This window comes from Pantherophis guttatus, chromosome 4, assembly GCF_059756535.1.
Source record: "Pantherophis guttatus breed Tessera chromosome 4, ASM5975653v1, whole genome shotgun sequence".
NCBI classification, from domain to species: Eukaryota; Metazoa; Chordata; class Lepidosauria; order Squamata; family Colubridae; genus Pantherophis; species Pantherophis guttatus.
Genome location: NC_142066.1, coordinates 3,184,749 through 3,211,634, shown reverse-complemented (window position 1 = coordinate 3,211,634; position 26,886 = coordinate 3,184,749). Strand labels below are relative to the sequence as shown.

At 48.1% G+C, this 26,886-nt stretch overlaps 1 protein-coding gene and 4 non-coding genes across 5 annotated transcripts; 2 read left to right on the top strand and 3 right to left on the bottom strand.

The window, feature by feature from the left end:
• Positions 1 to 1,577: 1,577 nt before the first annotated feature.
• On the top strand, positions 1,578 to 1,659 carry TRNAS-UGA (transfer RNA serine (anticodon UGA)). Its single transcript has one exon. It is a non-coding gene; the product is annotated as a tRNA-Ser (tRNA).
• A 1,944-nt stretch (positions 1,660 to 3,603) lies between these two features.
• On the bottom strand, positions 3,604 to 3,675 carry TRNAA-CGC (transfer RNA alanine (anticodon CGC)). Its single transcript has one exon. It is a non-coding gene; the product is annotated as a tRNA-Ala (tRNA).
• Positions 3,676 to 4,029: 354 nt separating this feature from the next.
• Positions 4,030 to 4,103, top strand: TRNAT-AGU (transfer RNA threonine (anticodon AGU)). The gene has a single exon. It is a non-coding gene; the product is annotated as a tRNA-Thr (tRNA).
• Positions 4,104 to 4,563: 460 nt separating this feature from the next.
• TRNAG-GCC (transfer RNA glycine (anticodon GCC)) lies at positions 4,564 to 4,634 on the bottom strand. The gene has a single exon. It is a non-coding gene; the product is annotated as a tRNA-Gly (tRNA).
• Positions 4,635 to 6,487: 1,853 nt separating this feature from the next.
• On the bottom strand, positions 6,488 to 16,261 carry LOC132709903 (transcription factor HES-7.1-like). Its single transcript, XM_087891641.1, has 4 exons — positions 16,093 to 16,261; positions 12,136 to 12,231; positions 11,856 to 11,934; positions 6,488 to 7,342 (listed from the first exon to the last, which is right to left on the bottom strand). Exons 1-4 carry the CDS (start codon positions 16,141 to 16,143, stop codon positions 6,894 to 6,896), a joined length of 675 nt encoding a protein of 224 aa, XP_087747767.1. The 5' UTR covers positions 16,144 to 16,261; the 3' UTR covers positions 6,488 to 6,893.
• Positions 16,262 to 26,886: the final 10,625 nt, after the last annotated feature.

The following is a 26,886-nucleotide window of genomic DNA, read 5'->3' as shown; positions in this document are numbered from 1 at the left end:
AGGGGAAAGTCAAAGAGAAAGAAAGAAAGGAAGGAAGGAAGAGAGAAAGAGAGAAAAAAGAAACGGAGAAAAGAGGGAGAAAGAGAAAGAAAGCAATAGAAAAGAAAGAAGTGAAAAAGAAAATAGAGAAAGAAAAAAGAAAGGGAGAAAAGAGGGCGAAAGAAAAAGAAAGCGATAGAAAGGAAGGAAGAGAAAGAAAGAAAATAGAGAAATGGAAAAAGGAGCGAGAAAGAGAGAAAGAAAATAATAGAGAAAGTGAGAAAGAAAGGGGCGGACAAAACGAGAGAAAAAAGAGAGAGAAGGGGAAAGCGAAAGGAAGCAATAGCGGAAGGAAGGAAGAGAAAGAAAGAAAATAGAGAAAAAAGGGAAAGAAAGAGCAAGGGAGAAAGAAAAGAGAAAGAACGAGCGGGAAAGAGAAAGAAAGAATAGAGAAAGAAAGGGAGAAAGCGGGAAAGAAAGTGGGGAGGAAAAAGACAGGAAGAAAGGAAGGGAGAGAAGGAAAAAGAAAAAGCAATAGAGAAAGAAAAAGAAAGGGAGAAAGAAAGAAAGCAATAGAGAAAGGAAGGAAGAGAAAGAAAGAAAATAGAGAAGGGAAAAAAGAGGGAGAAAGAGAAAGTAAGCGATAAGAATAAGAATAATTTTATTTCTATACCGCCCTTCTCCCGAAGGACTCAGGGTGGTGTACAGCCTATTAAAAGCACATAAAGATAGAGAAAAGAAGGAAGAGAAAGAAAAAGAAAGGGAAAAGGAGGGAGAAAGAGAGAAAGGAAGTGATAGAGAAAGGAAGGAAGAGAAAGAAAGTGGACCTTACAAAAGAAAATAGAGAAAGAAAAAAGAAAGGGAGAAAGAGGGAGAAAGAGAGAAAGAAAGCGATAGAGAAAGTGAGAAAGAAAAGGGAGGACAAAATGAGAGAAAAGAGAAAGAGAGAAGGGGAAAGCGAAAGAAAGGAAGAGAGAAAGAAAGGAAGAGAAGGAGAGAAAGAAAGAAAAGAATGAACGAGAGGGAAAGAAAAAAGAGAAAGGAAGGGAGAAAGAAAGTGAGGAGGAAAAAGAAAGACAGAAAGGAAGGGAGAGAGAGGAAGGAAGAGAGAGAGAAGGAAAAAGTGAAAGAGGAAGGAAGGAAGAGAAAGAAAGAAAATAGAGAAAGGAAAAGGGAAGGAACAAGAAAGGGAAAGAGAGTGAGAAAGAAAGTGATAAAGGAAGAAAGAAAGAGAAAGAAAATAGAGAAAGGGAAAGAAAAAGCAAGAGAGTGAGAAAGAAAGTGATAGAGAAAGAAAGAAAGAAAAAGAAAGAAAATAGAGAAAATAGAGAAAGAAAAAGTAAGCGAAAGAAACAGAGAAAAAGAAAGAAAGAGAGGGAAAGAGAAAGAAATGAAACAGAGAAAGAAAAAGAAAGGGAAAAAAAGAGAGAGGGGGAAAGAGAGAAAGTGATAGAGAAAGAAAAGAAGAGAGAGAGAGAGAATTCCCCAGGGGAATCCAAGAAAGAAACACCTGGCTATTTAATAAAAAAAGCATTTATTTAGTATCCGATCACAGAGGATCCATTTCGGGAAAGGCGTCAAAAAAGCGTCCAGAGTGAGCTGTGATGGCCGAGTGGTTAAGGCGTTGGACTTGAAATCCAATGGGGGCTCCCCGCGCAGGTTCGAATCCTGCTCACAGCGCGTTCCCTTTTGCACGCTTGCCTTTGTCTTACGACCGACGTTTCAACAAGGACTGGGGGGGAAAATCCACCTTTCCCTTTTTCAGTGCTTTTGATGCTGAATATAAGCCAATTTTTTGGGGGGAAGCCTGGAAACTTTGGAGGGTTGGAAATTAATGCAACTTTCAGAATTCCTCTGCTGGCAAAGAGCATTTGGGGAGTCGAAGTTTACCCCTCTTAAAAGCTTCCAAAAAAAAAAAAAAGAAAGAAAAAGAAAAAGATATATAAACAGAAGGGAACCCCCCCTCCAAAATAATTTAAAAATAATTTTTATTAAAGAGTCTTTGCAAAAGAATTTTGCAAAATGCATTGCAAAAAAAAAAATAATAAAATAAAATTGCAAGAGTTGGAACCAACTTTTGCAAAAGTTCAATGCTGCCAAATATATATATAAAAAAAGGATTCAAAACAGAAGACGAGACTATATCTGTTGAACAAAACTCCGCACTGGCGACAGGGAAGGCATCCGGCAACTCTGCTAGCTCCATTCAGTTGCCCAGACTCCACCCCGGCAAGGGATTATGTGGTCGTTAAAAGAAGATGACCGAGATTTGAGTGAATGGATCTTTTACAATTTCTGTAACTTTGAAGAAATTTGGGATTGGTGCAATATGGGCTTTTGTGTGTCGGCCGGGCAATTCCTCTTGTGGCGAATGTGGCTTTTGTCCTGTCTTGTCTTGGAAGTGAGGGTCTGATTTTCTTCTAATCCTACCCTTAGCTTGCCATGTTTTCTTGCAAGGAGTTTTGAAAGATCCTCGTCTTGAATGGGCTTCTGTTGGCAGTATTTTGCTTTGCTTATGGATAGAGCCATCTAGACAGTTGGCTTCCTCTTTCAATAAGCCCTTGGATCTTGGGTGAGGAGCTGCTTCTAATCCTATCCCTCTGCTTTTTGTTAGCTGTCAAACTTTGCTGCAAGCAGTTGGGAAATATCCGGTCTGCCTGCAGTATTTTGCTTTGCTTATGGATAGAGCCATCTAGGCAGTTCGCTTCCTCTTTCAATAAGCCCTTGAATCTTGGATGGGGAATTGCTTCTAATCCTATCCCTCTGCTTTTTGTTAGCTGTCAAACTTTGCTGCAAGCAGTTGGGAAATATCCGGTCTGCCTGCAGTATTTGCTTTGCTTATGGATAGAGCCATCTAGACAGTTGTCTTCCTCTTTCAATAAGCCCTTGGATCTTGGGTGAGGAGCTGTTTCTAATCCTATCCCTCTGCTTTTTGTTAGCTGTCAAACTTTGCTGCAAAGCAGTTGGGAAATATCCGGTCTCGAGTCGATTTCTGCCTGCAGTATTTTGCTTTGCTTATGGATAGAGCCATCTAGATAGTTGGCTTCCTCTTTCAAATAAACTCTTTATCTCCTTAAATAATCTGCTGTGGGCTATTGAGAAAGATTTGGGGGGCTGCTTCCTGCCTCTTTAAAAAAAACCATGTTTCTCCATTTCTCGTTTAAGGAAATATTAATATCCTTTTTAAAAAAAATAATATTTCCCAAAATATTTCATTCTTGGGGGGGGAGAGGGGGCTTCCCAATGGGTAAAAAGAAAAAAACCTGGGGAAGAAGGATAGCAGAGGGAGGGGGTCGCAATCCCAAATATCTCGATTGTGAAAATGCAATATTTTTGAATGACATATTTTGGGAAATACATATTTTTTTTTAAAAAAAAGGCAGAAATTTCATGGCAAGCCTGCATTTCCCCTCCGCCGCCAGGAGGGGCCGCTGTCCTCCTCTCCATCTTTCCAACCTTTCTGCTTGGAAGAAAGGCAGGGAAAAAAACGAGATTTTTTTTTTCCCCCTCCCAAAAAAATGTCAGATTCAGAAGAAGGGGGGAAAAAATTTTTTTTTCTTCCAATTATTTTTTAAAATATTTTTTTAAAAAAAATTTTTTTCCCCCCAAATAAAAATAAAATTGTGGAGATGCCGGGGATTGAACCCGGGGCCTCATACATGCGAAGCATGCGCTCTACCACTGAGCTACATCCCCTTGCCTGGCCTCCCGTTCGCTTGCTATGCTATTGATGCCTCCATGGAATCCTTGCAAAAAGGGATGTAAGAAGAGTTCCTGAGCATGCACAGAATACTTTTTGCACACGGGCCGGGAGCAAAAGTTGGGCGAGCATGTGCAAAGGGCGGAAAGCGCCCTTTTATTTTATTTTTTATTTTTTTTAAAATCTTTAGTGGGTGATTTCTTTTTTTTCCTCTTTTATTTTGCACAACTGCTGCTGCAATTGTGCAATTGTGCAATTTTTTTATTAAAAAAAAAATTAAAAAAATTAAGATTATGCTTATTTCGACCTTTACATACTGAGATTAGGAAAAAGGGAAATGTTGGCCAAGTGGCGCCGTGGCTTAGTTGGTTAAAGCGCCTGTCTAGTAAACAGGAGATCCTGGGTTCGAATCCCAGCGGTGCCTTGTTTTTCTTTTCTTTTCTTTTTTTTCCCCTCCTTCCCTAAATTCCCTCTCCCGTTTCTCCTTCACCTCTGCAAAGTGCCCACGGATGCAAAGAGCTGCGATGGCGTTTTTTTCCTAAAAAAATGCCTATTTTTTTGCATTTTGCATTGATTGCATTGATTGCAAGTTACTCTTTGGTTGCTCTTTTGCAAATTTTGCAAAGCTTCACTTCCCCAGGGTTTTTTTTTTTTCTCACGTGCCCCCCATCTCAAAACTTTTTTTTTTGTGCAAAAAAAAAAAAGAAAAAAGAAAAAAAGAAAAAAAAACCAGGGATGCAAGGCAAGAATGGAACTGCTAACGTGGGAAATTGACACGTGGGAACCTAGCTTTGCAAAGAAGTTGGGTGGAGAAAATGTTCTGCAATTGTGGGATCTGCTGGATAGGAAAAATTAAATAAATTAAAAAAAAAGAAAAAGTAAGTTGCATTGGCCGGGAATCGAACCCGGGCCTCCCGCGTGGCAGGCGAGAATTCTACCACTGAACCACCAATGCGTTCTTGAGCTCCTTGATTTTTATTAGTGTATAAACTCCATTCAATACAGAAAAATGCCATCTAGTATTCCACGGGTAAGTCCTCGATTTATGACACAATTGCGTCCCACATTTCTATCGCTAAACAAAATTCAGTGAGTCGGGCTCCGTTTTACGACCTTTCTGTTGTTACGGAAAATACAGCGGGTGTAAAATTAGTGACATGGTCTTTAAATGAATCGGGTTTCCCGCTCCTTGCGACTTTGCTGGTCGCAAAAGGTCGCAAAAGGGGACACCGTCATAAATAGGAGTCGGTTGCCAAGCGTTTTAATTGTGATCCGCGTGACCAGGGAGGAAAATGTGCGACGGTCGTTAAGTGTGAACGACGGTCGCGGAAAAAAAAAAGGTCATGTGTTTCAGTGCCGTTGTAACGTCGGTCACTAAATGAACTGTTGTAAGTCGAGGACGACCAATACCAGGAGTCTGCAACCTTAAAACACTCAAAAGAGCCATTTGGACCCGTTTCCCAAACAAAAGAAAACACCGGGAGCCACAAAACCTTTCCCGTTCTATTTCTTGTTGCGGCCACAAAACTAACCTTTGTTGTTTTCGGCCAAAAGATTTAATAATTTTAATGTTTGGACTTTTAATGTTTGTATTATCTGTATTTTATCTTGGCTGTTCACCGCCCTGAGTCCTCCGGGAGTAGGGCGGTATAGAAATTTGATAAATAAATAAATAAAATAAAATAACATACGTAGTTGAATTAAACCTTCTGTTTTCTTCTGAAATTTTTCTTTTCTGGGATTTATCCATGGTTGGCCTACCGGGGGTTGAAAAGCTCAATAAATCGCGTGCTGGCCGGTGTCGCACATTGGCGGTTGTGACGCATATTTTGAGCCACAGGGAGCCGCAGCAGAGGAGTAAAAGAGCCACATGAGGCTCTGGAGCCACATGCGGCTCCAGAGCCACAAGCGGCTCCAGAGCTTCCGGTTGCTGACTCCTGTATGATATATATATTTTTTTTAATCTAATTTTTATCTAATATATTTTTCTACTTACTACGGTACATTACCAGTTGTTCTACGCCTAATGCCTTCACTTGTAAAAACCCCTTTTAAATTGATTTTAAATGTTTTTAGATAAATTGGACGTCTTAAATTTTTTTTGAGCCCAAATTATTGAATCTGTTTTTAATAGTTTTTTTAACTTTTTGTATATTCTTTGTATTTTTATCTTGGCTGTTCACCGCCCTGAGTCCTCCGGGAGTAGGGCGGTATACAAATACGATCAAATAAATAAATAAATAAATAAATAAATTATTAATAACACTCTTACCGATATTAGGATTGCGATGACGGTCATGACTCTGTTGTGTTGCATGGACGTGGAGAGCTTCTGCGCCCGAGACAAATTCCTCGCGTGTCTAAATTGTGCTTGGCCAAATCAAGCGTTCAATTCAATTCAATTCTTTTTTTTTTCTCCCCTCCCGCCTTCTCCCAGAATTCCCAACAAATCGCTTGGATTTTTATCCCGACAAATCGCTTTTCTCTTCCGAAACTGCTCGTTTTAGCAAGACAGGCCGAGCTTCCCTGAGAGGTGCTCAACTCTGCTACTCGGATGAGTTCACTAGCATCAACCCCCTAACTTTCCCCCCCCAACTCACCCCCCATTTATAACCACCGCTCCGTACACCCCCCACCATATGGCACCCACTCCCTTAATAATCACATCTGGAGGGAAGGAGTTGGGCTGCTGTGTGATGTCTGGAGAGCGACTGCGGCTTATTTTTTTTTTTTTTGGCAGCTGGCTTTGTGTGTGAGACTCACTGTGAAGGAAAGACACACCCCAATGAGAACACTTTCCTGCACCAGTTTGTTTTCATCTGATTTATTTGAAACCCAAGAATGATTCAGACGTGCCTGGCAAAAGGCAGAACTGCAAGAGGCAAAAATATGAATTTTTTTTTTCTCTCCCCGCATCATAAGACATTTTTCAGGGTGCCGCGCAACGGGTCTTGGTTGAAGCCGGTGAGGCCAAGCAGAAGATGCCCAAAAGGGAGACGATTTTCAAAATAGTCTTTGTGCCAAGAGATGCAGGAAAAGACCCCCAAACAAATAAAAAACACCCCCAAAATAAACACAACTCTCTCTCACACACAAACTCGCACGCAAACACACAACACAACACAACACAAGAGAGGAATCTTGAGTCTTTGGCAGCATCAAAGCTCCTGAGATACCCGCTGAAGAGTATTTGCAGAAGATGTGGGTCGCGGATTTAAGGCCAGGGTCTCCACACTCTCAGTCCGGTGGGCCCCCATCTCTCCGAGAGTCTGCTCTGGGGGGCTCTGCTGCAGCCCCCCGTCGGTGGGGCCAGGCTGGGCTGGCAGGCCTGCAGTCCAGAGCCGGAGGGGCTGGGGGTTGGCTTTGAGGCCCAGATGTACGCCGGTCCAGCCGGAGGCGGGCTGCACCCACCGAAGACGCTGGGGCTGTAGCACGGCTGAGAGTCGTATCTGGGGTTGGAGGGCGCCAGGGGGCCGCAGGGGAGCTCCGGCTGGGACCTGGGGGCGAGTTGCTCCATGCAGTGACCGATGCGGTCCACGCAAAAGGCTTTCTGGGCAGGACGGAGGCCGGGGCTGGCTCGGAGGAAGTGGGTGGCTTGGGCAAGGCACTGGTGGTGGCCGCCGCGGTAGCTTTTCAGGAGATTTTCTTCCTTGGTGACCCCTTCTGCATTGGGTGGGGAGGAAAGGAGGAGAAGGAAGGAAAGAAGGAAGGAAAGGAAGGAGAACGCAAGAAGGAAGAGGGATAGAAGGGAAGGAAGGAGATGGGAATGAGAAGGAAGGGAGGAAAGGAAGTAGAACGAAAGAAGGAAGAGAGATAGAAGAAAAGGAAGGAAGAGAATGAGAAGGAAGAAAGGAAGGAAGGAAGGAGATGGGAATGAGGAAGATGGGAGGAAAGAAAGGAAAGGAAGTAGAATGAAAGAAGGAAGAGAGAAGGAAAGGAAGGAAGGAAGAAAATGAGAAGGAGGAAGGAAGGAAGGAGCGAAGGAGATGGGAATGAGAAGGAAGGAAGGAAAGAAGGAAGAAAAGGAAGTAGAACGAAAGAAGGGAGATAGAAGAGAAGGAAGGAAGGAAGGTAGGTAGGAAGGAAGGAGATGGGAATGATGGGAGGAAAGGAAGGAAAGGAAGTAGAATGAAAGAAGGAAGAGAGATAGAAGAAAAGAAAGGAAGAGAATGAGAAGGAAGAAAGGAAGGAAGGAAGGAGATGGGAATGAGAAGGAAGGGAGGAAAGAAGGAAGGAAAGGAAACAAAAGGAAAGAAGGAAGAGAGATAGAAGAAAAGGAAGAAAGGAAGAGAATGAGAATAAAGGAAGGAAGGAAGGAGATGGGAATGAGAAGGATGGGAGGAGAGAAGGAAGGAAAGGAAGTAGAATGAAAGAAGGAAGGAAAAAGAGAAGGATACGAAGGATGGAAGAAAATGAGAAGGAAGGAAGGAAGAAAATGAGAAGGAAGGAAGGAAGGAAGGGGATGGGAATGAGAAGGGAGGGAGGAAAGAAGGAAGGAAAGGAAGCAAAAGGAAGGAAGGAAGAGAGATAGAAGAAAAGGAAGAAAGGAAGAGAATGAGAACGAAAGAAGGAAGGAAGGAAGGAGATGGGAATGAGAAGGACGGGAGAAAAGAAGGAAGGAAAGGAAGTAGAAGGAAAGAAGGAAGGAAAGAGAGAAGGAAAGGAAGGATGGAAGAAAATGAGAAGGAAGGAAGGAGAGAAGGAAGGAGATGGGAATGAGAAGACGGGAGGAAAGAAGGAAGGAAAGGAAGTAAAAGGAAAGAAGGAAGAGAGAAGAAAAGGAAGAAAGGAAGAGAATGAGAAGAAAGGAAGGAAGTAAAAGGAAAGAAGGAAGAGAGATAGAAAGAAAGGGACGGAGGGATGGAGGAAAGAAAGAAGTAAAAGAAAAGAAGGAAGAGAAATAGAAGAAATAGGAAGGAAGGAAATGGGAATGAGAAAGAAGGGAACAGAGAAGGAAGGAAAGGAAGTAGAAGGGAAAAAAACGAAGGAGGAAATATGGCAAAAAAGAAAGAAAGAAAAAAGAAAGAGAGAGAGGAGAGAGAGATCAATTTAAGAATCACATTGGCAATTTCTAATTGATTTCTAATCAGTAATCAGTAACAGTAACCGAGTTGGAAGGGACCTTCGAGGTCATCTAGTCCAACCCCCTGCTCCCTGTACTAGGGATTCGAACCGGCGAACCGCCGACCTTGCTGATCGACAAGCTCGGTGTCTTAGCCACTGAGCCACCTAGTCACTCTCAGAGACCCAAGTCACCAGGGACGATTCCCCCCCCCAAAAGCAGGACCCCCTCTCTCCCCCCCCCCACATATCTAATTGCACTTACCCCATGCGGTCAAAGAATTGAGGTGGCATTTGAGGGAGGGGAGAACAAAAGAGGAAGAAGGGAAGAAAGGAAATGGACGGCAGAGGGAAAGAGAACAATAGAGGGGGGCTGTCTTCCCCCCGACGGGACGGCCTCCAAGAGTGCTGGGTTCGAAGGTCTCAACATTTTGGGGAAAGTTGTATTTTCTAAAACCAGCTCATAACACCACTTTTTGGTTTTTTTGTAGTGCCATAAAATTATATATCAATGGAAAGATAATTTAATCTATTCCCAGGCCGTTCCAGCAGTGGAATCTGATTATCTTGAAACTCCCCACCCCCCAAAAAAGTGGTGTTATTAGCCATCAAACCTCAAAAATACACTTTTCCCAAAAAGGTTTCCACAATTTTGGCCACTACTCTCTCTCTCTCTCTCCCTCTCCCTCTGTCTCTCTCTCTCTCTCTCTCTGTCTCTGTCTCCCTCTCTCTCTGTCTGTCTCTCTCCTTCTCCCTCTGTCTCTCACTCTGTCTCCCTCTCCTTCTGTCTCCCTCTCCCTCTGTCTCTCTCTCTCTCCCTCTCTCTCTCCCTCTTTCCCTCTCCTTCTCTCTCTCTCTCTCCCTCTCTCTCTGTCTCTCTCCCTTTCCTTCCATCTCTCACTCTCTCCCCCCTCTCTCTGTCTCTCCCTCTCTCTCTCCCTCTCCTTCCATCTCTCTCTCTCCCCCCCTCTCTCTGTCTCTCTGTCTCTCTCTCTCTCTGTCTCTCTCTCTCCCTCTCCCTCTCTCTCCCTCTGTCTCTCTCTCTGTCTGTCTCCCTCTCCCTCTCTCTTTCTCTCTCTCCCTCTCCTTCTGTCTCTCTTTCTCTCCCTCTCTCTCCCTCTCCTTCCATCTCTCTCTCTCCCCCCTCTCTCTGTCTCTCTCTGTCTCTCTGTCTGTCTCTCTCTCTGTCTCTCTCTCCCCCTCTGTCTCTCTCTCTCCCTCTCTCTCCCTCTCCCTCTGTCTCTCTCTCTGTCTGTCTCCCTCTCCCTCTCTCTTTCTCTCTCTCCCTCTCCTTCTGTCTCTCTTTCTCTCCCTCTCTCTCTCTCGGTCTCTCTCTCTCTCTCCTTCTCCCTCTGTCTCTCTCTCTCACTCTCTCTGTCTCTGTCTCCCTCTCCCTCTCCCTCTGTCTCTCCCTCTCTCCCTCTCCTTCTGTCTTTCTCTCTCTCTCTCCCTCTGTCTCTCTCTCTCCCTCTCTCTCCCTCTCCCTCTGTCTGTCTCTCTCTGTCTCTCTCTCTCCCACTCTCTCTGTGTGTTTCTTTCAACTGTGGCCACTTTTAAGATGGGTGGACTTCAACTCCCAGAATTCAACGCTGGCTGGGTGGGGTAGGGGATTCTGGGAGTTGAAGTCCACCCATCTTAAAGTTACCATTCTCCCTGGTTTAAAAACCAGAGGGCAAAAAAAAAATGAATTACAGAGTTGAAAAGGTCCAATTTTATTCATTTTCCAGCTGGGGGAAAACTTTTGCTTTGTGTGCCCCCCCCCTTTTTTTTTGGCCAAATTTTTAGTTCACGGAAGGGAAAATCAACCTTTTTCTGGACATTTATCCATCGCATGATACAGTTATCAAATTTATCCCGCTACCCCATCTCACAATAAAGCAACTCTGGACGGCCACATCAATAACGCTGACAAGGAACAGTTTGGGGGTGCCCCCCCACCCCAGGAATAACCAGCTGGGAAAAGATTTGGGGGGTTGAAACCCCCTGCAAGGGGTTCCCCCCCCCAAAGAGCTGGACAGTTTTTGCACGGTTCTTTCATTTGAGGAAGGAAAGAAGGAAAGGAAGAGGGAAAGGAAGAGGGATGAAAGGAAGGGGGGAGAGAAAGCAGGAAAGCAGGAAAGATGAGAGGGAGAGAAGAATGGAGGGGAAGAAAGGAAGAAAGAGGGAGAGGAAAGATGGGTGGTAATTTAAGGAAGGAAGGAAGAAAGGAAGGAAGAGAGAGAAAAAGAAGGGAAGTAAGAAAGGGAGGGGGAAAAGAGGAGAGGAAGGGAAGGAAGGAGAGAGGAAGAGAAAGAAGGAAAGGAAGGAAGATGGTAGAGAGGGAAGGAGAGACAAAGAATGGGAGGACGGAGGGAGAGAAAGAAGGAACGCAGGAAAGATGAGAGGGAGAGAAGAAGGGAGAGGGAGAGAAGAAGGGAGGTAAGAGAAGGAAGGAGAAAGGAAGAAAGGAAGGCGAGAGAGAAAGAACGAAAGACGGGAGGGAGTGCAGTAAGAATGGAAGGAGAAAAAGAAGGTAAGAAAGATGAGAGGAAAGGAAAGGGAGGAAGGAAAGGGAGGGAGAGAAGGAAGGAAGGAAGAAGGAAAGAAGAAAAAGGGTGAGGGACGAGAGAGAGGGAAGGAGGGAGGGAAAGAAGGGAGAAAGAAAGATAGGAGGGAGAAAGGGAAGAAGAAAGCAAAGGTAAGAGGGATGAGAGGGAGAGAAAGAAGAAGGGAAGAAGAAAAAGAAGATGAGAGGGATGAGAGGGAGGGAAAGAAGGAAAGGAAGGAAGGAAGATAGATGGGAGAGAGAGAAGGAAGATGGGAAGGAGAAAAAGAAGGCGAGAGGGATGAGAGGGAGGGAAAGAAGGAAAGAAGAAGGAAAGGAAGACAGATGGGAGGAAGACGGGAAGGAGAAAAAGAAGGCGAGAGGGATGAGAGGGAGGGAAAGAAGGAAAAAAGAAGGAAAGGAAGATAGATGGGAGGAAGACGGGAAGGAGGAAAAGAAGGCGAGAGGGACGAGAGGGAAGGCAAAGAAGGAAAGGAAGAAAGAAGGGAGGTAGAGAAGGAAGGAAGGAGAAAGAAGGGAAGGAAGCAAAGAAAGAAAGAAAGAAAGAAGGAACGGAGGGGAGGAAAGTACCTGGCAGCGGCTGCGTCTTGAGGAATTCCACCGTCTTTTGCAAAATTTCCGCTTTTTCCACTTTGGGGTTCCGAAGCCTCTGCGGAGAAGGAGAAAGAGCCCGAGACGAGCGTGGGGGGTGCGTGGGGTGGGTGGGTGCGTGGGAAAGGGGGGGAAGGAGACAGACAGAAAAGGAGGAGAGGGAAGGGGAGGGGGCCATGAAAATCCAAACTCTCCGCAAGCTCCTCCGCGATCCCCTCCACGGGGGGAAGGAAAAAAAAGACCCTCCACGGGGGCTCACCTCGTCGCGCGTGGCTTCCAGGAGCAAAACCCGCAGGCGAGCGAGGCTGCGGTTCATGCGCTCCCGCCGCCGCTTCTCCATCAGGGGCTTCAGCAGCTGCGGAGAGAGAGAGAGAGAGTTGGGAGGAAGACGGGAAGGAGAAAAAGAAGGGGAGCGGGATGAGAGGGAGGGAAAGAGGGAAAGAAGAAGGAAAGGAAGATCGATGGGAGGAAGACGGGAAGGAGAAAAGACGGGGAGAGGGATGAGGGAGAGGGAAGGAAGACGGGAAGGAGAAAAAGAAGGTGAGCGGGATGAGAGGGAGGGAAAGAGGGAAAGAAGAAGGAAAGGAAGATAGATGGGAGGAAGACGGGAAGGAGAAAAGACGGGGAGAGGGATGAGGGAGAGGGAAGGAAGACGGGAAGGAGAAAAAGAAGGGGAGAGGGATGAGAGGGAGGGAAAGAAGGAAAGAAGAAGGAAAGGAAGATCGATGGGAGGAAGACGGGAAGGAGAAAAGACGGGGAGAGGGATGAGGGAGAGGGAAGGAAGACGGGAAGGAGAAAAAGAAGGGGAGAGGGATGAGAGGGAGGGAAAGAGGGAAAGAAGAAGGAAAGGAAGAGAGATGGGAGGAAGACGGGAAGGAGAAAAGACGGGGAGAGAGAGAGAGAGAGTTGGGAGGAAGACGGGAAGGAGAAAAAGAAGGGGAGAGGGATGAGAGGGAGGGAAAGAGGGAAAGAAGAAGGAAAGGAAGATCGATGGGAGGAAGACGGGAAGGAGAAAAGACGGGGAGAGGGATGAGGGAGAGGGAAGGAAGACGGGAAGGAGAAAAAGAAGGTGAGAGGGATGAGAGGGAGGGAAAGAGGGAAAGAAGAAGGAAAGGAAGATAGATGGGAGGAAGACGGGAAGGAGAAAAGACGGGGAGAGGGATGAGGGAGAGGGAAGGAAGACGGGAAGGAGAAAAAGAAGGGGAGAGGGATGAGAGGGAGGGAAAGAGGGAAAGAAGAAGGAAAGGAAGATCGATGGGAGGAAGACGGGAAGGAGAAAAGACGGGGAGAGGGATGAGGGAGAGGGAAGGAAGACGGGAAGGAGAAAAAGAAGGGGAGAGGGATGAGAGGGAGGGAAAGAGGGAAAGAAGAAGGAAAGGAAGATAGATGGGAGGAAGACGGGAAGGAGAAAAGACGGGGAGAGGGATGAGGGAGAGGGAAGGAAGACGGGAAGGAGAAAAAGAAGGGGAGAGGGATGAGAGGGAGGGAAAGAGGGAAAGAAGAAGGAAAGGAAGATCGATGGGAGGAAGACGGGAAGGAGAAAAGACGGGGAGAGGGATGAGGGAGAGGGAAGGAAGACGGGAAGGAGAAAAAGAAGGTGAGAGGGATGAGAGGGAGGGAAAGAGGGAAAGAAGAAGGAAAGGAAGATAGATGGGAGGAAGACGGGAAGGAGAAAAGACGGGGAGAGGGATGAGGGAGAGGGAAGGAAGACGGGAAGGAGAAAAAGAAGGGGAGAGGGATGAGAGGGAGGGAAAGAGGGAAAGAAGAAGGAAAGGAAGATCGATGGGAGGAAGACGGGAAGGAGAAAAGACGGGGAGAGGGATGAGGGAGAGGGAAGGAAGACGGGAAGGAGAAAAAGAAGGGGAGAGGGATGAGAGGGAGGGAAAGAGGGAAAGAAGAAGGAAAGGAAGATAGATGGGAGGAAGACGGGAAGGAGAAAAGACGGGGAGAGGGATGAGGGAGAGGGAAGGAAGACGGGAAGGAGAAAAAGAAGGGGAGAGGGATGAGAGGGAGGGAAAGAGGGAAAGAAGAAGGAAAGGAAGAGAGATGGGAGGAAGACGGGAAGGAGAAAAGACGGGGAGAGAGAGAGAGAGAGTTGGGAGGAAGACGGGAAGGAGAAAAAGAAGGGGAGCGGGATGAGAGGGAGGGAAAGAGGGAAAGAAGAAGGAAAGGAAGATCGATGGGAGGAAGACGGGAAGGAGAAAAGACGGGGAGAGGGATGAGGGAGAGGGAAGGAAGACGGGAAGGAGAAAAAGAAGGTGAGCGGGATGAGAGGGAGGGAAAGAGGGAAAGAAGAAGGAAAGGAAGATAGATGGGAGGAAGACGGGAAGGAGAAAAGACGGGGAGAGGGATGAGGGAGAGGGAAGGAAGACGGGAAGGAGAAAAAGAAGGGGAGAGGGATGAGAGGGAGGGAAAGAAGGAAAGAAGAAGGAAAGGAAGATCGATGGGAGGAAGACGGGAAGGAGAAAAGACGGGGAGAGGGATGAGGGAGAGGGAAGGAAGACGGGAAGGAGAAAAAGAAGGGGAGAGGGATGAGAGGGAGGGAAAGAGGGAAAGAAGAAGGAAAGGAAGAGAGATGGGAGGAAGACGGGAAGGAGAAAAGACGGGGAGAGAGAGAGAGAGAGTTGGGAGGAAGACGGGAAGGAGAAAAAGAAGGGGAGAGGGATGAGAGGGAGGGAAAGAGGGAAAGAAGAAGGAAAGGAAGATCGATGGGAGGAAGACGGGAAGGAGAAAAGACGGGGAGAGGGATGAGGGAGAGGGAAGGAAGACGGGAAGGAGAAAAAGAAGGTGAGAGGGATGAGAGGGAGGGAAAGAGGGAAAGAAGAAGGAAAGGAAGATAGATGGGAGGAAGACGGGAAGGAGAAAAGACGGGGAGAGGGATGAGGGAGAGGGAAGGAAGACGGGAAGGAGAAAAAGAAGGGGAGAGGGATGAGAGGGAGGGAAAGAGGGAAAGAAGAAGGAAAGGAAGATCGATGGGAGGAAGACGGGAAGGAGAAAAGACGGGGAGAGGGATGAGGGAGAGGGAAGGAAGACGGGAAGGAGAAAAAGAAGGGGAGAGGGATGAGAGGGAGGGAAAGAGGGAAAGAAGAAGGAAAGGAAGATAGATGGGAGGAAGACGGGAAGGAGAAAAGACGGGGAGAGGGATGAGGGAGAGGGAAGGAAGACGGGAAGGAGAAAAAGAAGGGGAGAGGGATGAGAGGGAGGGAAAGAGGGAAAGAAGAAGGAAAGGAAGATCGATGGGAGGAAGACGGGAAGGAGAAAAGACGGGGAGAGGGATGAGGGAGAGGGGAGGAAGACGGGAAGGAGAAAAAGAAGGGGAGCGGGATGAGAGGGAGGGAAAGAGGGAAAGAAGAAGGAAAGGAAGAGAGATGGGAGGAAGACGGGAAGGAGAAAAGACGGGGAGAGGGATGAGGGAGAGGGAAGGAAGACGGGAAGGAGAAAAAGAAGGGGAGCGGGATGAGAGGGAGGGAAAGAGGGAAAGAAGAAGGAAAGGAAGATCGATGGGAGGAAGACGGGAAGGAGAAAAGACGGGGAGAGGGATGAGGGAGAGGGAAGGAAGACGGGAAGGAGAAAAAGAAGGTGAGCGGGATGAGAGGGAGGGAAAGAGGGAAAGAAGAAGGAAAGGAAGATCGATGGGAGGAAGACGGGAAGGAGAAAAGACGGGGAGAGGGATGAGGGAGAGGGAAGGAAGACGGGAAGGAGAAAAAGAAGGGGAGAGGGATGAGAGGGAGGGAAAGAAGGAAAGAAGAAGGAAAGGAAGATCGATGGGAGGAAGACGGGAAGGAGAAAAGACGGGGAGAGGGATGAGGGAGAGGGAAGGAAGACGGGAAGGAGAAAAAGAAGGGGAGAGGGATGAGAGGGAGGGAAAGAGGGAAAGAAGAAGGAAAGGAAGAGAGATGGGAGGAAGACGGGAAGGAGAAAAGACGGGGAGAGAGAGAGAGAGAGTTGGGAGGAAGACGGGAAGGAGAAAAAGAAGGGGAGAGGGATGAGAGGGAGGGAAAGAGGGAAAGAAGAAGGAAAGGAAGATCGATGGGAGGAAGACGGGAAGGAGAAAAGACGGGGAGAGGGATGAGGGAGAGGGAAGGAAGACGGGAAGGAGAAAAAGAAGGTGAGAGGGATGAGAGGGAGGGAAAGAGGGAAAGAAGAAGGAAAGGCAGAGAGATGGGAGGAAGACGCGCGGAACACGCGTGGGGGAGTGGGCGAGGGTCTCCCTTACCTTCTTCCCTTCCTTGCCTTCCCTTTGGGGGCTCCCCATCTCCATCATCATCCTTCCTTCTTTCCCAAGCCGGGCGGGGGGTCCTGAAACGAGTTCGAGACTCCTCTGCGCGGGGGTCGCGCCCGGAGACCCCCTTTTTTATAGCGATCCTCCCTCCCGCCCCCTCCCCGCCCCCCCGGCCTTTGATCTCGGGCCGGGAAAGCCGGCGCGTGGCAGGGGCACGTGCAGGAGGAAGACCCCTCCCCACTCCCCCCACCCCTCCCCTCTCTCCCGCCCCTCCCAGGGAGCCCCTAATCCCCACCCCCCAAACCCCTTTCCATGCCTTCCATGCGCCCCCCACCCAGCTAAGACGATCGTGGGTTTTGCAGGGGTCAAAATTGTGGAAACTATTTTTTTGGGGGGGGGGGGAAATACATTTTTGGGGGTAGGGGGTTTCCAGAGAATTCTATTCCTCTGCTGGACTGGCCTGGGAAGACCCCAGACCTTAATCCGGTTTTCCTCTTCCTTTTCTTCCTTCCTTTCTTTCTCTCTCGCCTTCCTTTCTTCCTTTCTCCTGCCTTCCTTCTCTCGCCGCCCATCTTTCCTCGCCCTCTTTCTTCCTTTCTTCCCTTCTTCTCTCCCGCTCATCTTTCCTGCTTTCCTGCTTCCCCCCCCCCCATCGGTCTTCCTTTTCTTCTTCCTTCCTTCTTTCCCTCCCTCTCATCCCTCTCACTTTCTTTTTCTCCTTCCTGTCTTCCTCCCATCTCTCTTCCTTTCCTTCTTCTTTCCTTCTTTCCCTCCCTCTTATCCCTCTCCCCTTCTTTTTCTCCTTCCCGTCTTCCTTCTCTCTCTCCTATCTATTTTCCTTCCTTCCTTTCCTTCTTTCCCTCCCTCTCATCCCTCTCGCCTTCTCTTTCTCCTTCCCGTCTTCCGCCCATCTATCTTCCTTTCCTTCTTCTTTCCTTCTTTCCCTCCCTCTCATCCCTCTCGTCTTCTTTTTCTCTTTCCTGTCTTCCTTCTCTCTCTCCCATCTATCTTCCTTCCTTTCTTTCCTTGTTTCCTTCCCTCTCATCCCTCTCATCTTCTTTTTCTCCTTCCCGTCTTCCTTCTCTCCCTCTCATCCCTCTTCCCTTTGCTTTCTTCTTCCCTTTCTCCCTCCTATCTTTCTTTCTCCCTTCTTTCCCTCCCTCCTTCCCTCCCTCTCATCCCTCACCCTCTTTTTCTTCTTTCCTTCTTCCTTCCTTCCTTCTCTCCCTCCCTCCCTTTCCTTCCTCCCTTTCCTTTCCTCTCATCTTTCTTACCTTCTTTTTCTCCTTCCATTCTTACTGCACTCCCTCCCGTCTTTCGTTCTTTCTCTCTCGCCTTCCTTTCTTCCTTTCTCCTTCCTTCTCTTACCGCCCATCTTTCTTCCTCTCCCTCTTTCTTCCTCTCCCTTCTTCTCTCCCTCTCATCTTTCCTGCGTTCCTTCTTTCTCTCCCTCCGTCCTCCCCTTCTTTGTCTCTCCTTCTCTACCATCTTCCTTCCTTTCCTTCTTTCTCTTCCTCTCTCCTTCCTTCCCTTCCTCTCCTCTTTCCCCCTCCCTTTCTTCCTTTCTTCCTTTCTCTCTCTCTCTCCCCTTCCTTTCTTCCTTTCTCCTTCCTTCCTTCTCTTACCGCCCATCTTTCCTCTCCCTCTTTCTTCCTTTCTTCCCCTCCCTTCTTCTCTCCCTCTCATCTTTCCTGCTGTCCTTCTTTCTCTCCCTCCTTCCTTTCATCCCTCTTCCTTTCCCTCTTCCTTTCCTTCTTTCCTTCCTCAAATGAAAGAACTCCGCAACAGCTGTCCAGCTCTTCCGGGAAAGGAAAAAAAAAAACAACAACCTTGCAGGGGGTTACAACCCCCCAAATCTTTTCCCAGCTGCTTATTCCTGGGGTGGGGTGGGGGGGCACCCCCAAACTGTTCCCCTTCCTTGTCAGCGTTATTGACGTGACTTTTTCGTATGCCGTCCAGAGTTGTTTTATTGTGAGGATGGGAGAGAGAGAGAGAGAGGGAGGGAGGGAGAAAGAGAGAGAGAGGGAAGGAGAGAGAAGAGTCGTGGCCAAAATCGTGGAAACCTTTTTGGGAAAAGTGTCTTTTTGAGGTTTTGATGGCTAAATACACCACTTTTTTTGGGGGGGGGGGCAGTTTCAATCCAGCGTGCCAACATCTTCCCTTAACAATCCCAACGGAGATGCAGGACTGCTAAAAGGTGGAGAAATCCTGATGGACGGACAGATAAATTGCATCGGTACATTAATATATTGAATTAATTTGAATATATTGCATTAATATATTGACTTCCTTCCCCCCCCCCCACTCGTTCAACGGGGAAGGAGGGGGGGGTTTCCAGCCATCGTAATATCATATGCCCACCGCAAAGAGTGATCGCGTCTTCCTGATCCCGGGGTGGCCTTAAATCTCCTCTCTTTTGTTGCAAAAGCCCGTCGGGATTTTCACAAGTGCCCGAGAGCCAAGGTGTCATGATGAGGATGGCGACAATGATGATGATGATGATGATGATGGTAGTTGGTCGCCCAGTCAGCCAGATGTTCGGCCTGGATCGGGCAGTTTTTGTTCGCCTATCGAGTCCTGGCCGAGGACCTGGGCTAAAGCAGAATATTCTCTGTAGGTGGGATTAGGTGACTTTGGGCCAGGAGACTTGGGAATTCTAGTTCTGCTTTAGGGACGGAAGCTGGCCGGGTGACTTCGGGACAATCACCAGGAGACTGGGAGTTCTAGTCTCACCTTAGACATGGAAGTTGGCTGGGTGACTTTGAGCCGATCACCAGGAGACGGTGAGTTCTAGTTCTGCCTTAGGGACGGAAGCTGGCTGGGTGAGTTCAGGTCAATGACTAGGAAACTGAGAGTTCTAGTTCGGCCTTAGGCATAGAAGCTGGCTGGGTGAGTTCAGGTCAATGACTAGGAGACTGGGAGTTTTAGTCTCACCTTAGGCATAGAAGCTGGCTGGGTGACTTCGCACCGATCACCAGGAGACTGTGAGTTCTAGTCTTGCCTAAGGCACAGAAGCTGGCTGGGTGACTTCGGGCCAATCACCAGGAGATGGTGAGTTCTAGTTTTGCTTTAGGGACAGAAGCTGGCTGGGTGAGTTCAGGTCAATGATTAGGAGACTGGGAGTTCTAGATCTGCCTTAGGCATAGAAGCTGGCTGGGTGAGTTCAGGTCAATGACTAGGAGACTGTGAGTTCTAGTCCAGCCTTAGGTATGAAAGCGGCTGGACTTTGGGCCGATCACCAGGAGACTGGGAGTTCTAGTTCTGCCTTAGGCACGGAAGCTGGCTGGGTGACTTCGGGCCAGTCACCAGGAGACTGGGAGTTCTAGTTCTGCCTTAGGTATGAAAGCAGCTGGACTTTGGGCCAATCACTAGGAGATGGTGAGTTCTAGTTCTGCTTTAGGCACGGAAGCCAACTGGCTGACTTTGGGCCAATCACCAGGAGACGGTGAGTTCTAGTCCCGCCTTAGGCACGAAAGCCATCTGGCTGACTTCGGGCCAGTCCCCCCCTCTCTCAGCCCAACCCACCTCACAAGGTTGTCGTTGTGAGGCAGGCGTGCGTTAGATACCTTCACTACCTTCTTTGTAAAAAAAAAAAACCCCAAAACAATAAAGGCGGGATACAAATAATAAATAACATCGGTTTTATTTCATTACATTTCTATGCTGTCTCCATCTCTCTATTGGGGAGATGCTTTCCGACACCCTCCCACTATGCTCAATAGCACAAGGGGGGGAAGAAAAAAAAACTTTGCATCTGAAATGAGCACCAGGCCGCTGGGGAGTTGTGTGTGTTTGTGTGTGTGTGTGTGTGTGTGTGTGTGTGTGTGTGTGTGAGGAGAAAATCCACCCTTTTATCACTTTTTATTGCGGTTCCCTCATTAGAGAGACGATTGTGGGAAACTGAAGCGGTCCAGCCATAAAGACGAAAGGTGCGAGAGTGACCTCACGGGGGGGGGGGCAGGCGGGAAAGGTTCAAAGTTGGGGGAAAAAAAAACTTCAAATAAAAAGGATGAGAACTTTCCCACAAACTCTGGAGAAGTCCCAGGAGCTGTCCTGTCAATCCATCCATCCATCTGCCGTCCGTCCGTCCATCAATCCATCGATCAATCCATCGATCGATCAATCCATTTGGGAAGAGGGGAAAGGGGGGGAAAAGGCAGACCAGGCTTTCGATCCCGCAGGGAAGAGTTGCTTCCAGAAGTTAGTAATAATAATAATAATAATAATAATAATAATAATAATAATAACAACAACAACAACAACAACAACAACAACAACAACAACAACAACAACAACAACAACAACAGTAACGGAAGGGACCTCTGAGGTCATCCAGTCCAACCCCCCTCGGGCTCACTTTTCTGACCGACAAGCTCGGCGTCTTAGCCGCTGAGCCGCCTAGCCAGTTTGTGAGTCCCTGGAGGTTACAACTACGGAATGGAGCCTCACCATTCCAAGGCAGTGTATCTGAAAGGCTTCTCTGTTCCTGGGAGTGGTTAGTCATTGAGAAGAGCCATCCTGCATTCTTCTTGAGAGTCATCCCTGAGATTCCTTCCTTCCTTCCTTCCTTCCTTCCTTCCTTCCTTCCTTCCTTCCTTCCTTCCCTCCCTCCCCTTCCATTCAATTTCCTTCTTTCCTTCCCTCTGTTCCTACCCTTCACCTTCCTTCTTTCCTTTTTTATTTATTTCCTTCCTCCCTTCTTTCCCTCCTTCCTTACATCCCTCCATCCCTCCTTCCTTACATCCCTTCCTCCCTCCATCCCTCCCTCCTTCCTTCTTTCCCTTCCCTTCCTTCCTTCTGTTTCCCTCCCTCCTTCTCCTTCCCATCTCCTCTCTCCATTCCTCCCTCCCTCCCTCCTTCCTTCCTTCCTTCCCTCCCTCCCCTTTCCCTTCCCTTCAATTTCCTTCCTCCATTTCCTCTCACTGTTCCTACCCTTCACCTTCCTCCTTTTCTTTTTTCTTTCTTTCCTTCCTTCTTTCCCTCCTTCCTTACATCCCTCCTTCCTTCTTTCCCTCCTTCCTTTCATCCCTTCCTCCCTCCATTCCTCCCTCCCTTCTTTCCCTTCCCTTCCTTCCTTCTGTTTCCCTCCCTCCTTCCCTTCTTCCCTCCTTCTCCTTCCCATTTCCTCTATCCACTCCTCTCTCCCTCCCTCCCTCTCTTCCTTCCTTCCTTCCTTCCTTCCTCCCTCCCTCCCTCCCTCTTTCCTTCCTTCTCTCCCTCCCTCCCTCCTTCTCATTCTCCTCTCCTTTCTCCCTCCCTCTGTCCCTTCCTTCCTTCCTTCTTTCCTTCGTTCTCTCCCTCCCTCCTTCTCATTCTCCTCTCCTCTCTCCCTCCCTCCCTCTCTCCTTCCTTCCTTCCTTCCTTCCTTCCCTCCCTCCCTCCCTCCTTCTCCTTCTCCTCTCCTCCCTTCCTCCCTCCCTCCCTCGCTCTGTATTGAATTAGAGGTTCCTTGGCTCTGATTTTGCTCTTTTTAAACAAATCCATGTCAATTTCCCCACAAACAGAACGATCGATTTATTCAAGGTGTTTAATATATTTATTGTGCTACTTCCAGCTCTGCTTTCAATTTGTTTTTCCGCCATTGAGGAAATCCCAGAGACCAGGAGAGTCTCTTCTTCTCCCGTTTTTTTTTTTTTGCAAAAGTGGCTGGGGAATTCTGGGAGCTGAAATCCATCCGTTTTAAAGTTGCTTAAAGGCTAACTCCTCCTCCTCCTCCTCCTCCTCCTCCTCCTCCTCCTCCTCCTCCTCCTCTTCATCATCCTCATCATCCTCACCCCCCCAACTTTAATCCAAGGAGATGATCGTTTTTGTGGAACCTCCACCTTCTAGGGAAGTCTACCTGCAAAAGTGAAACGGTTGCAGAGCAGAGCAGGGGAGAGCCCTGAATCTCTGGGGTGGGGGGGGGGCTTGGATTTCTTTCTCCTCCCTCTGTCCAGCCCCCCACACCCCCCGGGCACCCCCCACTTACCCCCCCACCCCGAACTTTTCCGTGGGAATGGCAGGCCGCTCAGCTCTTCAAACGCCTCTGCGTTGACACTTCCCAGCCTTTTGTCCCTGGAGGGTTTGAACATCTGTCTGGGACCCCCCCCCTCTTTCCCCATTTTGTCTCCGGCGGCCCTGTAAAGTCGGAGAAGGGTGTTGTGTTAAAACACACACAATCACACCTTTGCTCACTTTCCCAAGCGGGAAAGTGAGGAAGGACACACCCTGGTATGCTAAAAGGAGGGTGTATTTGACGCAACCTGCTACTTCCCAGAGAAAGAAAGAAAAGAAAAGAAAAGGAAAGGAAAGGAAAGGAAAGGAAAGAAGAAAGAAAGAAAGAAAGAAAGAAAGAAAGAAAGAAAGAAAGAAAGAAAGAAAGAAAGAGGGAGGGAGGGAGGGAGGGAAGGAAAAGGAAGGAAGGAAGGAAGGAAAGGGAGGGAGGGAAGGAGGGAAGGAAGGAAAGAGAGAGAAAGGAAGAGAAAGAGAAAGAAAGAGAAAGAAAGGAGGGAGGGAAGGAGGGAGGGAAGGAAGGAAGAAAAGAAAGAAAGAAAGAAAGAAAGAAAGAAAGAAAGAAAGAAAGAGGGTGGGTGGGTGGCTGGGAGGGAGGGAGGGAGAAGGAAGGAAGGAAAGAAAGAGGGAAGGAGGGAGGGAAGGAAGGAAAGAGAGAGAAAGAAAAAGAGAAAGAAAGGAGGGAGGGAGGGAGGGAGGGAGGGAGGGAAGGAAGGAAGGAAGGAAGAAAAGAAAGAAAGGGAGGGAGGGAAGGAAGGAAGGAAGGAAGGAAGGAAAGAAAGAAAGAAAGAAAGAAAGAAAGGGTGGGAGGGTGGGAGGGAGGGAGAAGGAAGGAAGGAAAGAAAGAAAGAGGGAAGGAGGGAGGGAATGAAGGAAAGGAAAAGAGAAAGAGAAAGAAAGAGAGGGAGGGAGAAGGAAGGAAGGGAAAGAAGGAAGGAAGGAAAGAAAGAGGGAGGGAGGGAGAAGGAAGGAAGGAAAGGGAGGGAGGGAAGGAGGGAAGGAAAGAAAAAGAAAGAGAAAGAAAGAGAAAGAAATGAGGGAGGGAGGAGGGAAGGAAGGAAAGAAAGAAAGAAAGGGAGGGAGGTAAGGAAGGAAGGAAGGAAAGAAAGAAAGAAAGAAAGAGGGTGGGTGGGAGGGAGGGAAGGAGAAAGAAGGAAGGAAAGAAAATAAGAGGGAAGGAGGGAGGGAATGAAGGAAAGGAAAAGAGAAAGAGAAAGAAAGAGAGGGAGGGAGGGAGAAGGAAGGAAGGGAAAGAAGAAAGGAAGGAAAGCAAAAGAGAAAGGAAGAAAGAGAGGGAGAGAGGGAGAGAGAAGGAAAGAAGGAAGGAAGAAAAGAAAAGGAAGGAAGGAATCGATCAATCTCCCCCAGCCTTTTCCCAGGGAACATTCGGACATCAGGAGGGGGTGAGAAGGATTTGCAAAGCCCAGCTGGAAGTCCTCGACTTACGACCACAAAGGAGTCCCAGACTGTCCGTTGCTAAGCGAGACGGTTGCGAAGGGAGTTGTGCCCCCTTTGATGACCGTTCTTGCCGAAGTCGTTTAAGCGGATCACTGCCGTCACTGAGTGAGTCACACGGTCGTGAAGCGAATCCAGCTTCCCCCCCTTGGACTTTGCTGGCCAGAAGGTCGCAAAAGGGGATGCTACGACGGCCGTTAAGTATGAAACGCAGTCCCTTTCTTCAGGGACGTTGTAACTTTGAATGGTCACTAAACGAATGGTCGTAAGTCGAGGGCTGCCTGTATCTTCTCTCCACTTCCCGACCCACTGCCATGACTTTACTTTCTCTCTTCTTTTTCCCTTTTTCCCTTTCTTCCTTCCTTCCTTCTTCCCTCCCTCCCTCCTTCTCTCCTCTAGTCTCTTCCCACTCTCCCTCCCTCCCTTCTTCCTTTCCTCCCTCCCTCCTTCTAATTCCCCTCTCCTTCCTTCCTCCCTTCTTTCCATTCCCCCACCTTCCTCCCTGCCTTCCTTCCTTCCTCCCTCCTCCTTCCTTCCTTCCTTCCTTCCTTTCCCTTTCCCTCCCTTCCTCCCACCCTTCCTCTGTTCATTCCTTCCTTCCTTCCTCTTCTCTATTTCCTTCCCTCCCTCCTTCCCTTCCTCCCTCTGTGCATTCCTTCCTGCCTCTTTTCTATTTCCCTCCTTCCCTCCCTCCCTCCCACCCTTCCTCTGTTTGTTCGTTCCTTCCTTCATTTTCCCTCTCCCTTCCTTCTTTCCTTCCTTCCTCCCTCCCTCCTTCCTTCTCCTTCCCAACTCCTCTCTCCCTCCCTCCTTCTACTTCCTTCCTTCCCCTTTCCCTCCCTCCCTCCCACCCTTCCTCTGTTCATTCCTTCCTTCCTTCCTCTTCTCTATTTCCTTCCCTCCCTCCTTCTCTCCCTCCCTCCCACCCTCCCTCCTTCTAATTCCCATCTCCTTCCTTCTTCCCTTCTTTCCATTCACCCACCTTCCTTCCTGCCTTCCTTCCTTTCTTCATTTTCCCTCTCCCTTCCTTCCTTCTTTCCTCCCTCCCTCCCTCCCTCCTTCTCCTTCCCATCTCCTCTCTCCCTCCCTCCTCCTACTTCCTTCCTTCCTTCCTTTCCCTTTCTCTTTCCCTTTCCCTTTCCCTCCCTCCTTCCCTCTGTTTTCCTTCCTTCCTTCCTCTTTTCTATTTCTCTTTCCCTCCTTCCCTCCCTCCCTCCCACCCTTCCTCTTTTCGCTCCTTCCTTCCTTCCTTCCTTCCTTCCTTCCTTCCTTCCTTTCCCTTTCCCTCCCTCCTTCCCTCTGTTTTCCTTCCTTCCTCTTTTCTATTTCTCTTTCCCTCCCTCCCTCCCTCCCTCCCTCCCTCCCTCTGTTCGCTCCTTCCTTCCTTCCTCTTTTCTCTTTCTCTTTCCCTTTCCCTCTCCCTCCCTCCTTCCCTCTGTTTTCCTTCCTTCCTCTTTTCTATTTCTCTTTCCCTCCCTCCCTCCCTCCCTCCCTCCCTCCCTCCCTCTTTTCGCTCCTTCCTTCCTTCCTTCCTTTCCCTTTCTCTTTCCCTTTCCCTCTCCCTCCCTCCTTCCCTCTGTTTTCCTTCCTTCCTTCCTTCCTCTTTTCTATTTCTCTTTCCCTCCTTCCCTCCCTCCCTCCCACCCTTCCTCTTTTCGCTCCTTCCTTCCTTCCTTCCTTCCTTCCTTCCTTCCTTCCTTCCTTTCCCTTTCCCTCCCTCCTTCCCTCTGTTTTCCTTCCTTCCTTCCTCTTTTCTGTTTCTCTTTCCTTCCTTCCCTCCCTCCCTCCCTTCCTCTGTTCGCTCCTTCCTTCCTTCCTCTTTTCTCTTTCCTTCCCTCCCTGCTTTCCTTCTTTCCTTTTCCTCCCCAACCCTCCAAGGGGAAAGGCCTCCCCACCGACTCCCCGATGAACAATTTCATTTAATGCTAATCGGATCATTCCTCCTGCGGCCCCCCATGCCCCCCCCCCAAAAGAGGCAGCCAGCTGAGGGGACTCCTCCCCTCCCTCCGGGCCAACAAAAGCTGCATCTGTTGCATTGCAGCCTGCGGAGGCAGGCGTCAAAAGGGAATGTTTGGGAAGCTTTGAAATTCACCCGAGCGAGGAAGGGTGGGAGGGAGGGAGGGAAGGAGGGCAGGGGGGGGGTCTCTCCCTCCCCGAGACCCCCATTAGGCGCGTGGCCAGCAGAGGGGAAGGGGGGGGGACTCAGTCTGTGCTTGACTGCAAGGTGCGAAGAGACTCCATAGGGATCAAAGGCAACTGGGCCATAAAAAGAGGACTGGGAGAGAAAGAGAAAGAGAGAGAGAAAAAGTGACTTTTTTCCCAAGGGAAAAAACTTCTGTCCCGTTTCCCTGGAACATCTGGGGGGGGGTGTTTGGTTGCCCCCCCCATTTCAATTTCCAAAGGGAGTATTAATTGGGGCGGGGGTGGCCGTCTGGCATCTGGTTTCCTTCTTTCCAGGCCTTCGGCAAAAGCTGGAGCTTCAGAGCATGTACAGAGAGCGTTCGATTCTGCTCCCTTGAGTACAGGGAGTCAATCAATCAATCAATCAGAACAGAGCCGGAAGGGACCTTGGAGGTCTTCTAGTCCAGCCCCCTGCTCAAGAAGGAGACCCAATAATTTAATTTAATTTAATTTAATTTAATTCAATTCAATTTAATTCAATTCAATTCAATTCAATTCAATTCAATTCAATTTAATAATTTAATTTAATTTAATTTAATTTAATTTAATTTAATTTAATTTAATTTAATTTAATTTAATTTAATTTAATTTAATTTAATTTAATTTAATTTATATGCCGCCCTTCTCCGAAGACTCAGACAAGTGACGGTCTTAAAAACCTCCAGGGATGAAGTAACCATAAACTTCTGGTGGCAAGCTGTTCCACGGGTTAATTGTCCTTGCTAGAATAGGCGGTTTCTCCTTCGTTCCGGGTTGCTCCTCTCCTTGATTCCTTTCAGTCGGAAGAGAGCTCGAAGGGACCTGGGAGTCTAACCCCTTGCTCAAGAAGGAGACCCTAACTAAACCATTCTGGAGATAGGATAGGATAGGGGATGGAGATGGAGATGGGATGGAATAGAATAGAATAGAATAGAATAGAATAGAATAGAATAGAATAGAATAGAATAGAATAGAATAGAATAGAATAGAATAGAATAGAATAGAATAATTAAAATGATGGGATAGGATAGGATAGGATAGGATAGGATAGGGGATGGAGATGGGGATGGGATGGAATAGAATAGAATAGAATAGAATAGAATAGAATAGAATAGAATAGAATAGAATAGAATAATTAAAATGATGGGATAGGATAGGATAGGATAGGATAGGATAGGGGAT

What these genes read in the sequence shown, in the direction of transcription:
- LOC132709903 (XM_087891641.1), bottom strand. Translation starts at nt 16,143, where the DNA reads ATGATGATGGAGATGGGGAGCCCCCAAAGGGAAGGCAAGGAAGGGAAG. An exon ending in AAGGCAAGGAAGGGAAGAAG is followed by an intron (nt 12,232 to 16,092) that starts GTAAGGGAGACC and finishes CTCTCTCCGCAG; the next exon opens with CTGCTGAAGCCCCTGATGGA. An exon ending in TGGAAGCCACGCGCGACGAG is followed by an intron (nt 11,935 to 12,135) that starts GTGAGCCCCCGT and finishes CCTTCTCCGCAG; the next exon opens with AGGCTTCGGAACCCCAAAGT.